The sequence below is a fragment of the Salvelinus sp. IW2-2015 genome, unplaced genomic scaffold (assembly GCF_002910315.2).
Source record: "Salvelinus sp. IW2-2015 unplaced genomic scaffold, ASM291031v2 Un_scaffold2428, whole genome shotgun sequence".
Lineage (NCBI taxonomy): Eukaryota > Metazoa > Chordata > Actinopteri > Salmoniformes > Salmonidae > Salvelinus > Salvelinus sp. IW2-2015.
This window is the reverse complement of record NW_019943749.1, coordinates 95,224-107,195: the sequence shown is the minus strand read 5'-3', so window position 1 is coordinate 107,195 and position 11,972 is coordinate 95,224. Positions and strand designations below refer to the sequence as shown.

At 42.8% G+C, this 11,972-nt stretch overlaps 1 protein-coding gene across 2 annotated transcripts in view; it reads right to left on the bottom strand.

Annotated features, from left to right (window-relative positions):
- Positions 1-320: 320 nt before the first annotated feature.
- The window catches only part of LOC112073932 (globoside alpha-1,3-N-acetylgalactosaminyltransferase 1-like), a 30,552-nt gene continuing 18,900 nt past the window's right edge, over positions 321-11,972 (bottom strand). The window contains exons 5-6 of one of the 2 annotated variants that reach the window (XM_024141169.2): positions 6,624-6,659; positions 321-477 (exon numbers count right to left, since the gene is read on the bottom strand). In XM_024141169.2, coding sequence (XP_023996937.1) covers positions 339-477; positions 6,624-6,659 — 175 coding nt within the window. In that variant the 3' untranslated portion in view covers positions 321-338. The remainder of the gene's footprint in view (positions 478-6,623; positions 6,660-11,972) is intronic. The other variant, XM_024141170.2, reaches the window with a different exon arrangement.

Here is an 11,972-nt window from a genome sequence, read left to right as displayed (position 1 = left end):
CCAAAGTATTCACACCTGCACCTATCCACATGTATTTCACCATGCACCTATTCCACTATTTCATTCTATCTATATGCCCTCTCACAATGTGGATAGGTGCATGGTGAATACTTGTGGATAGGTGCATGGTGAATGCATGTGGATAGGTGCATGGTGAATACATGTGGAGAGGTGCATAGTGAATGCATGTGGATAGGTGCATGGTGAATACTTGTGGATAGGTGCATGCTTGTGTTAGTGGCAGCAGTCTTGACATTTCTTGTAGGTGATACATAGACACATAGGAAGTGATGTAAACATTGCCTTGGCAACAGGTTTCTACACATGGAATCTGTGACTTACTTCCCTACAGCAAACACAGTGGTAGCGATGGTGAGGTTGTGGGACCTGAAGGCCTCGTCTATGACCAGGGGGTCGAAGGTCCCCTCCCAGACTATAGGAGCCAGCCATGGGGTTACAGTCAGCACGTCAGTCCTCCTGAATAGTAGTAATAATAATAATAATAATAACAACAGTAATAATAATAATATTTAGAAGATTACATTTCCTGAAGAAAATGTGTGTGTTTACAAGCTTGTTTTAAAGTATTTATGGTTTTGCAGTAAGTTATAGTAGTGGTAGTGACTGCAATAGAAATGGTAGTGACTGCAGTAGAAATGGTAGTGACTGCAGTAGAAATGGTAGTGACTGGTTATAGTAGAAAGAGTAGGTAAATGAAAACATTAGTTGGTTGATAGGATAGCCTGAACATGTGAATGTTGTTTTGGTGTCTAGCGTCACAGTTCAAGAGGTACAATTATTGACGGTGGTTATTACATGTTCATTTATGCACATTTATAACGTTGTTATGTAGCTGGAATGGTAGAAGTAGCATTTAAAYTGTCTACCACTGTGTTCTTATGTTTGGCATTGAATCCATGAAATGTTATGATAATTTATGCAAATTAACATTGTTTAAAGTTTATAAAAAGGTTTTAACGAATTTGACTTTAGGATAAGCCTGGATGTTTTTGAAGTGTCTTAGCTCTTATTACTTATTTATATAACATTCTTGAAGTTGGTCTTGTAGCTTAAATGGCCAAGGAGCAGGAGCATGTTGAATAGCTACCACTGTATTCACATGGTTGTTATTCAAACCTATGTTAACTTATGCAGAAGTTAAATTCAAAGGGCTCTTGCACATCTGAGCTGTCTTTTTTGCAGGTCCATGGTAACAGTTGAATGAACTGAGGAAAAAGAAGGAACCCGCACACTGCTCTTGATAGTATCAAGTGTGTACATGAAACGTACTAAACACTGTCTGTAAAACCACAATGAAGACATGAATCATAAATCATTGGGTACATCTCAATGAGGGTGAAAATCCCAAAACATTCTCTTTTGCTCAGAGTATTATTTATATCACCTCCCCTGTCTGATATCTTAACTTTCTCTATGCCACAAAAATCACACAATCTAAAAAAGGTAGAAATGTCATGTTTTAGGTCATTCAAATGTACTGCGACTGGATAATCCCTGTCGTTTCTCCAAATTGAATTTTTATGTTTACTGATTATCTGTTTGAGAGAACGAGAGGTTTTACCTCCATAGCACAGCCCAAATTGACATTTAATAATGTAGGTAACATGGGTGGTGGAGCACGTAATAACGTAATTTATTTGGAACCGTTTTCCTGTAAGTGGGTGGCAGAAACATTCACACTTCGTCACATTGTTGCACTATGCGCAACCTCTGCATTTATAGATACCATTCGGAAGAGGGCATAAAGAGCCTGACTGATTTTCTTTTCTGGCTGGCAGTTGGCATGGACCAATTTATCGCGTAAATTGCGACCCCTCCTATATACAATAAGTGGTGGATTCTGAAATTCAGCAGGCAAAACTYGGTCCGATGATAAAACATGCCAGTGTTTCTTGACAGCATCTCCCACTTTTCGCGAGTTCAAAGTATATGTGGTTGTGAACATTACAGTGTTCTTTAGTCGGTCTCTTTTGAAGCAGTTCGTATCGTGTTTTCCCCAGTGACAAATTAAGAGCTTCATCCACACATTGTGGAGAATAACCTATTGGGCATCTCCGCTGCTTTTTCTAGATCAGAGCAGTGATACTATCAAGAGCAGTGTGCAGACAAGGGGGGTGTTTGAATGTTAAATGACGAGACAGAGGCATTGCTGCGAGTAAGCAGTCTTGTTCAGTACATCACAATACATCCGGGTATCTCAAGCACTCCGGTAAAACACATGAGTTGCAGTAATGAACATTTACCAACAGATGGCATCACTGTGCCATTTTACACTCATAACATCTTCCCWTTAATAAAATAGGACATTCACTAACAAAACAAACCTAGTAATAATAATTTCCAACATGAACAGTTTAGTATTTTTTTTCTWTTTTTRTTTCTTTCTCAGGTAACAACACATTTTGATACTCTCTTCACTTTTATCTCTGTCTGTCAACAACCCCTGATGGGAAACCTACAGATTAAGTATTTTTGGTGGCTGGGACAGACYCCCGCAGCGTGAAAAGACAGGGGGCTTGTCTGCGAGGACTGCGGGTTCCCGCACAGGCGTGTCACCTGACTGTCTAAGGAGAGTATTGATGGGTTCCCGCACAGGCGGGTCACCTGACTGTCTAAGAGGAGTATTGATGGGCGAGGGAGCAGCCGACCTGTGATCACCTGGCTCTTCGCCCAGTGCCTCAGGCCCCATGTGACTTGACCTGTGATCCCCTGGCTCTTCGCCCAGTGCCTCAGGCCCCATGTGACTTGACCTGTGATCACCTGCTCTTCGCCAGGCTCAGCCCCATGTGACTTGGCTGGGTTCCGTCTTTTGTCATGCCGAACCCCTTTGCCCATCAGGGTTCTGAGTGAGTGCTGGCTCAGCAATCCGGAAGTCAACCTGTTGCCGACGACAGTGATCCATTCACTTCGACCCAATAGGAGCGTGTGCCACTTTCTGTACAACAAATCACGAGTCTCCAGACGGCCCGTCCAGGCCCTGGTGATTCATTCCTGTGCGCAACACACGTGTCCACCGAACCTGTGATTCAATGGTAAAGCTCTTCTTTATGCTTGGCCTGTGGATACCCTCATAAGCAGAAGATAACGGATCCTGGACGCTTATTGCGTTGCTTGGTGTACGGTAGCAGTCAGATACGTCTCACCAACCCCACATCGAGGGGACGTGCCACAAGGAGAGATGTACCGGCATGACGTCCTCGAGCAGCTCGTGCTGCCCTGATGAGACGCCAGCAGTCCAGCACAGTGTGCGAGAGGCTGGCCAGAGCTGCTAGCCATAAATCAATGCACTTAACGTCTTTCAGGTTGTAATGCCAGCCACTAGCCAGGTGACTCTGACTGTCGCATTCTCTTTATCGCGCCTATCTCCGCTCAGAGCCTTTCTTCAGAGTGTTCCTTCCTTCATGCCTGTATTTTTGAACATTCCCGGATCATGCCCTGCTAACCAAACATAAGCTTGTATGGTATGGTCTGTCTGGGATGAGATAAAGCTCACCGTAGATCCCTCGTACGAATTCCGTGCATAGGATGCCAGCAAATCTTCCCGGAATCGCTAGCACACTCTGTGCGATCGGGAATATACTTTCGAGCCGTCTTTCTGACACATTGGACCCTATCATTTTCTGGCACAGCTGGCAAACCTCGAGCCGCCAGGCGTGCTCTAACGTGTGTTCCTGCTGAGAGTCACGGGCGAGGCAACGTATAGCAGAGTCTCTCCATGGAAGTATGCAGTAAAGGATCGAACGCTCCACCTCTGGCCAATGTGTTCTGCCCACTCGCTGCAAGAGAACCTATAGACGCAACTGCAGTGTAGCGTGGAACTAGAAAGCAACTGGTCGACCCCAGACCAGCCATCGTAGGTACGCTCGGCGCTGTTGGGACTACATACAGTCTCTTCTCTGTAGTCCTGCTAGCGTGGTGCAATATATCCATTGCAAGATCTTTCTTTTATTGCATACTGAACCATGAAGTCTTTGATTTCATCTCGCATCTCAGCTAGGGCACACATCAACAATTCGAGTTATACGTGGATCGTCTAGGCATCGTTGGCCTCTCACCCACTATCGTAGAGTAGGCCGGTCCACACCGCCTGTGCGCAAATACACCATCTCAGTGCGCACGCTCACCCGACCGCCGTATGCCTAGATAGAGAGATAAAGAGTGCGTATCTGCTTTTAGCTACTTGCAATGCCATTAACCGCTCTCCCGTCCTCCTTGACACACCTCGTAGCTGACCTCCGGTTGTGTGGCAACAACTGTCCAGTTCCGCTGCGTCAGACAGGGACTATACACAAACCTCTCCTTGCTGCTGATCATGTCCACAGTCCAGAGGCCTTCTCACTAGCCCTCAATGCCTGGAGTTGCTCGTCCCTGTCTGTGTGCTGTCTGATTTGTATAAGGCGCTGGTCCGTAACATTGAGGTAGTCAGCCTGGTTGATGTGTTCAACATCCACTTGCTCTGTTTGTAAGCTGCACACTGCGTGTTGTTCATGCATGGAGCGTGTGTGAGTGCCTGATGCAGTAGCCCTGCTGAGCGTGTCACTCACATACATCTCTGGCCCTGGCTTATACACCACCTTGAGGTTGTAGTTCTGTAGGGCCAGTAGCATGCTCTGCAGTCGTTTTGGGGCATTCAGAAGAGGCTTGCTGAATATAGCAGTAAGGGGCTTGTGATCTGTCTCTGCGGTAATATTGTCGCACCCGTACAGGTAGTGGTGGAAGCGTTGGCATGCAAACACAATGCTGAGGCACTCCTTCTCTATCTAGGCATAGTTGGGGTGAGTGCCCTAGAGGTGAATGCCACAGGCTGGCCCTCCTGCATGAGGCAACAGCCAAGTCCATACTGGCTTGAGTCACTCTGAATCGTGACAGGTTTTGACACATTGTAGTAACGCAGTACAGGTGTCTGGGTGACCAGTTGTTTCATTTCCCTCACCGCTGCGTCATGTTTTGGGAGCCAATGCCAGATGGCGTCCTTGTCCATGAGCCTCCTTAGTGGCTCACACACTTCAGAGAGCCGCGGTAGGAATTTGGCCAGGTAGGTGACGAATCCGACGAAGCGCTGCACTCCCTTCACGTCAGATGGGTGGGGCATTTCCAAGACAGCCTTCACTTTRTCAGGATCCGCCTTCAATCCGGTGGAGGACAAGATGTGCCCATGAAAGCGGACCTCTGGCACTTTAAACTGAAGCTTTTTTATGCTTAGCCTTAGCTTGACCTGTCTGCATCTGWCCATCAGGGCCAGCAGCTTGGCGTCATGGTCACATTCTGCCTCCTCATCACTGTCCCCACAGCCCACTACGAGGATGTCATCTGCTATGGGTTCCACGCCACTGAGTCCCATCAACAGCTCGTGCTGTTTCCGCTGATACACCTCTGGAGCCACGGAGACACCAAACGGAAGCTTCAACCACCTCTTCCTGCCCCAGGGTGTCCAAAAGGTGGTCATGTAGCTGCTGGGCTCGTCGAGCTTGCACTGCAGGAAGGGATCTCTGGCATCCACGAGCGTGAAGACTCTGGCCTTTGGGAGCTTGTAAAGAACATCCTCCAACGTAATGTGCATAACGTAATGTGAACGTCGCAGAGCCCGGTTGAGGTATTTAGGATCAACGCATATCCGTAGCTTGTCTGGTTTCTTGACGATAACCATATTACTTATCCAGTCTGTAGGCTCAGTGACGGATATCATGTGGCCATCTGCTTCGTATTTGTCAAGCTGAGCCTTCGTAGCTGCTTTCATGGCCACTGGTACATTGCGGGGTGCACACTGGACAGGCTGGATTTCTGCGTCCAACTCAGTGGACTTCCCCGGGAACTGACTCGACCGGTGCGTTGAAGACATCATGGTACTTGCTTAGGAGTGTCTCCTTGCTCAGGGGCCCAGCCTGGACTTTATCTATAATGTTAAGATCAGCTGGGATGGTGAAGTTAATAAGCCCAAGGCGCTCGCATGTAGAACCTGACAGTAATGGCTGTTGACTAGCCTCAACTATTTCAAACTCAAGGGTGTGTTTCTGGCCATACGGCGCAGTCTGAAAAACTGCCTTCTAGGAAGTCCTCTTTTTAATGGCTCCGGGTGGAAGCTTTCCCCTGTAARAGAGTATTTCTGTCTGTTTCTTTTCRATACAGAGTTGTAAACAGGGTTCCATTTGATTTCTCAATTCACACATTGAGGTAATGAACACATTTAGTGTCACATTCAAGAGTGAATTTGAGATTGGTTGGATCAGTACGTTAACAAGCAAGTATGTACTACATAGTATTTACCATAATGGTAACAGTAATTAAGCATAAGGCACAAGGGGGTGTGGTAGGCCAATATACACGGCTAAGGGCTGTTCTTAAGCGCAACGCAACGCGTAGTGCCTGGATACAGCCTTAGCCGGGGTATATTTGCCATACAGTACAAACCACGAGGAGCCTTATTGCTATTATAAACTGATTACAATGTATTTGAACAGTAACAAATTTAATTAAATCGTATACCATGGCTTTCAGCCAATCAGCATTCAGGGCTCGACCACACCGGTTTATAATATAATATAGAATCGAAACAATAGAATACAGCTCTATTGTAAGCTCGTCTGCATGTTGCTGCCACTTACACTGGTTCCATAAGCTTGGCTTGATTGCTCTGTAATCTGAAAAACACGGGGAGCACGTTTACTTTTTGCAGAAAGACTGGCACTGAGATAATAATAAAAATGTTGAAGGCTAGACTTGCTTGGTGAACCAGTCTGTTTGTGCCATCATGCCAATTCTTGTTATGCCAATGATGGAAAGGAGTTGACATGATGCACTCCTTGTCATGTTTGGGATGGAAAGAGTGGCATGATGGGCAAAACAAGATCTGGGACAGGCTACGGTGTTGTGATTAAGTAATAACAAATGTATATAAAAGTATAAAGATACACTGCGTGCCCACACGTATTCACTCACCTTTTGATTCAGCACAACCTGGTGATTCACCTTGGCGCCATATTAACCCCTATAACTCACTGGAGCTTTCATGAGCAGACAGACGACGAGACAGACAGACAGACAGACAGACAGACAGCCAGACAGAGCAGACAGACAGACAGAAGACACGAAGCAGAATAGGAGACTAGACAGACAGCGCGACCGAGACAGAGGGATGTGCACGTTTGCAATGCCAGGGTTGTTTGGCTTGATTCCCACAGGGAACCAGTATGCATGTATGGTCTCACTACTGTAAGTTTCCTCTGGATAAAGAGTGTCTGCTATAAATGAACAAAATGTAATAAAACAGAGATAATTTCGTTTATGCAGAAGAAGGTGTCTAACTAGACACCTTGGAGGCAGAGTGGGGTAATTCCAGTCCATAGTTGAATCCTGGTTTATCCATGTAAAATAATATATATGCCATTTAGCAGACACTTTTATCCAAATCATGCATGCATTTATTTTTGTATGGGTGGCCCAGCGGGAATCAACCCATGATACTCGCGTTGCAAGCACCATGTTCTGCCAACTAAGCAACACAGGAACCACCACTATTAAATTAGGCAGTATATAAACATAAATAAATAAATAAGAGGAAAGTGTGCCATGGGTTGCCATACCAATGAACACCTATGTGACTCAGTTGGGTAGAGCACACCGCTGTTATGCCACAACCAGGTTAGTGGGTTTGATTCCCATGAGGGGGGGGGGGGGGGGGGGGGGGGAAGTACAAATTGTATGCACTCACTACTGTACTATCTGGATAAGAGTGTCTGATAATATGAAAACACTAAATACATTAGAACAGTGTTTTTTTTGTTTGTGTTGTCATTATCAAACAATGGAATTTTGTAAGACAGCGCCATAGGAGGATTCTTATCTACAGGGTCAAAAAAAATTAAAAGCAGTTTAGCCGGTTCACTCTGCCTTCATTGTGCAGTCATTCGCACTCAGACTAAAATGTAGCCACACCTTCACAGCACGCTTTCACCAGCTTTAACCACACCTTACAGCACAGCATTCACAGCCAGCATGAATACAAGTTTTCTTACTTAGCGAGAGACAGGACTGCGCAGCGTGAGAAACAAGCCTTGTGCTATAGAGGAGAAATAAAAAATGAACATACTAGTGATGAAAAAAAGACTTTAAAAAAGTTCAAATGTAGGCTAAGCTTCTCAAATGTTCTACTTACCTATAGCCAGCGAGAACAATTCCACCATCCAATTACTAAAGTAAGTAGCCAGTGTTCCAGACCCTGGAGAAAGAAGGAAAAAAACTGTCATTAACAACCAACAATATGAGCATATAAGGAAAATTATATTATATGCTAACTAAGAAGGTATGTAAACATTTTAGGTATTAATAGATGGCAAATACAGTAATAAATGAACGAATATACATACGCACACACACAACCCGCCCTCAACAGCGTGGGTAGGAGGTTGGACAGTAACCATGAGAAGTTTTGGGTATAAGTTGGAAGACACCATTTCAGTTGAATGCATTCAGTTGTACAGCCTGACTAGGTATCATTTCTAAATTCAAAGAGCGGAGAAGAAAAAAACACACATTCGATTGGATAGCTTGATTAGCTTGTTCAGGATTCTTCAATAATATTTGATAGCTTTCAATGAGTGCCGACCTAAGAATGAGCAACAGTCTTCTTTAACTCTAATAAAATAAACTCAAATCAATTTATAATTGGCCAAACGTCAATTGTACGAAATGCAGATCGTATACAACAACCGCTACACTAGCTAGGTTCCATCCAAGTGGCTAAGATTTTCATGGAAAGTATTCTAAAATCTAGAAAAAAAACTATATGTGCATTTTCCATCCACATGAAGTTTTCTATTTCAAATGCGAATTGTTTGCAGATAAAAGGTGTGCGGATGACGGTGTTGCACATTAAGAAATTAGCTTTCTTGTGATTAATCAATGTGCTCGCATTTTCAACTTACCGGTTGGTGTACTCATTAATAAAAAAGGTTGCGTTGACTGTTTATACTTGAATGAAAATGAAAATTCTGCCAGCTCTTTAGTCCAAATAATCTATAAGAAAGGCTAATAATGTGCTCTACAACAGTGCGCAGTGGAAGAGTTGGCTAGAGCGACATCGTAATTGATGAGATTTGTACAGAAAAATAGATTATTTTTATTTGCAATAGCAGACAGCTATGATGATCATGTCACCAGAATAAGCACCTCAATTTATTGGCAAGGACGCACAAGCTCATCGCCTTTGAGAGAACTTTCACTCTTTGAAGTTACATCGCCATCAATAGTATTTAACCCCTGCTGTGTTCATCAAATTGGGATCCGATTTACAGAAGTTTTTTCCTCTGAAAAAGTAGTTCATTTAATCTGATTGTCATAAGGTTCCATGACTTTGTCCAGCAAGGCTCATTGACACCACAAAAAACATTTGATTGATTTCATTACATTTTGGGTGTTTTATTTACTTGTACACTTGGGTTTCTGGTCAAAAGGACGGAAAGTAGAAAGAATAGGGCAAAGACAAATTAAGTGTATATAAATGAGTTCGGCAATGCCCATTCATCAGATGTTGAGCAACACCTAGATCACTCATCACTTCTTACTCTGGCTTCCATGGCACCCCACGGGAATTTTCCAATAGAGATTTACCCCACGAGAACCACATTGTTTGCCTTCTCACAAAATCTGCAACATTGTCAATAATATATAGAACTCTTTCTCACAGCTCTGGTATATAAAGCTTTTGAGGCTTGCTCACAATTCATTCTGTGATGGCACAATGTCCAAAACGATATACTGTATGGTGAAGGCCTTGATGCATATCTTGATATGACACGGTGAGAGGAGAGAGTCTTGTTAAACTTTGAACAAAGTGTGATGTATAAATACACAGTATGTTTATCTGAGTATTTGTATAGTGAAAATATAAACCATACATTATGCCTTTTTAAACTCAAATGGAGTTGTAGAGCTCAGGGTCAAATGAGGCCTACAGGCATTAAATTATAAAGTTCAAAATTGTAATGTTCACAGGAACATAAGTTTATAAGAAGATCTTAACAACATTAGGTTGATAATAACTGTAATTATTTTGAATTTTTTAATCAGCTATAATGGGTGCGGGTATCTTTGGACGCGGCAACAGACATGAATTAACATGAAAGGAACACAACAGAGAGGTTTATTGTAAGCCATGGTAACAACTGCATGGTGTCCCGACAGTGTAAGTGGGAGGGAGCATATCAAATACATGTGACTCCAAATATATCTTAGATATGATGATATTAATAAACTGAATATATTGAATAACAAGCATCTTTAACAACATTTGCATATTCATATTTAATTTAGCATATTTTTTCCGACACTCACTTCGGTAACGTAAAAATCACCTTGTCGTATGCATAGTTTGTATGTCTCGAGAATTAGGAAAGTTTTACTGAAAAATGTTCTGTAACATTGTGGCTCATGATGCCTTTAATACAAAATGAAAAGGTTGGATGGAAACCTGGTTACTCTCTGAATTAATAGCATACTACAAGCTGATGTGAGCTGCCAAAGAGGCATCCACTTTACATTTTACCCGAGATCTAACAGATTCACCACAGGAATAATACAGATTTTAACACATATTTCAAATATGAGATAACAAGCTTTAATTCGTTTTGTTTTAATGATTATTCCCTGAGAACAAGCATCTCATGCAATTAGCCATCATCTGAATATCCAATCTTAAAGACATTCGACACCTCACCATGCTGGCCCTGGGCCGAGAGCATTAGGCATTAAAAAAAGATGGTCTTAATGCTTGGCGTTGCTGTGAAGACATGTCCAACGGAACTGTTCACATAGCAGAAGGACACATGATCACAGTGATTGAAATGTATATCAGATCTTGACTTTTTCACATTTTGTTAGGTTAACAGCTTTTTAAATGTATATGGTTTTCCTCTTCTATCAATCTTCAGACAATATACCCATATATACAAAAGCGAAAACAGGTTTTTAGAATTGTATTCTCCGTAGTATTCAGACCTTTCTTTGACTAGAGAGAATCGGAATTGAGCTCAGGTAGCACTGGTTTCCAGTTGGATCATCCTGAGGATGTTTTGTACAGAACTTGAATTGGAGGCCCCGTGGTGAAATTTAATTGATTGGACATGATCAGGGCTGTATGCCAACAGGGCCGTGATTGGGAGTACCCTGGGCGTTCGCACAATTGGCCAGCCTGTCTGGTTTGGCCGGTGTAGGCCGTCCTTGTAAATTATTATAATGGATAAGAAAGTGGGAACAGTGACCTCCCATCCAATCTGACAAAGCTTGAGAGGAATATATTAGTCAGAAGATAATGGAAGTAAACTCCCCAAGTACAGGTGTGCAAGCGTGTAGACGTCATACCCAAAAGACTGAGAGGCTGTATGCTGCTAAAGGTACTGTCAAGGCAAAGTAACTGAGTAAGAGGGTCTGAATAGTTATAATGTACTATATTTCAAACAAAAATTTTTTATACATTTGCAACATTTCTAAAAAGCTTTTTGCTTTGTCTATTCATGGTGTGTGTGTTAGATTATAGGGGTAAAAATCAATTTATACATTTTTGAAATAAGGCTGTAAATAACAAAATGTGGATAAAAGTAAGGGCTCTGAAATGCTAATACATTGTATACAGTGAGCTCAAACATTGGGACAGTGACACAGTTTTGGGGCGTCTTTATCTCAGCACTGAAAATAATACAGTGAAGGACAAAGGGTGCAGACTGTCGCTATAGTTGAGGGAATTATTTTCATCCATGATCAGGTCATTTTCAATCATATCAGGTCAAACGTTAGAATTAAAGCACTTTTGTTACATAAGTCACTGTCATTTTAGGGGACCAAATAGTGATTGAGGAAAAATGATCTTATATGTTGTATTAAGTAATCACGAAACGTTTCTGATTATATTGTGTGTCCAAAGAAAGTCAGAGTCCAGTGGACTGCATTGGACCTGGGGC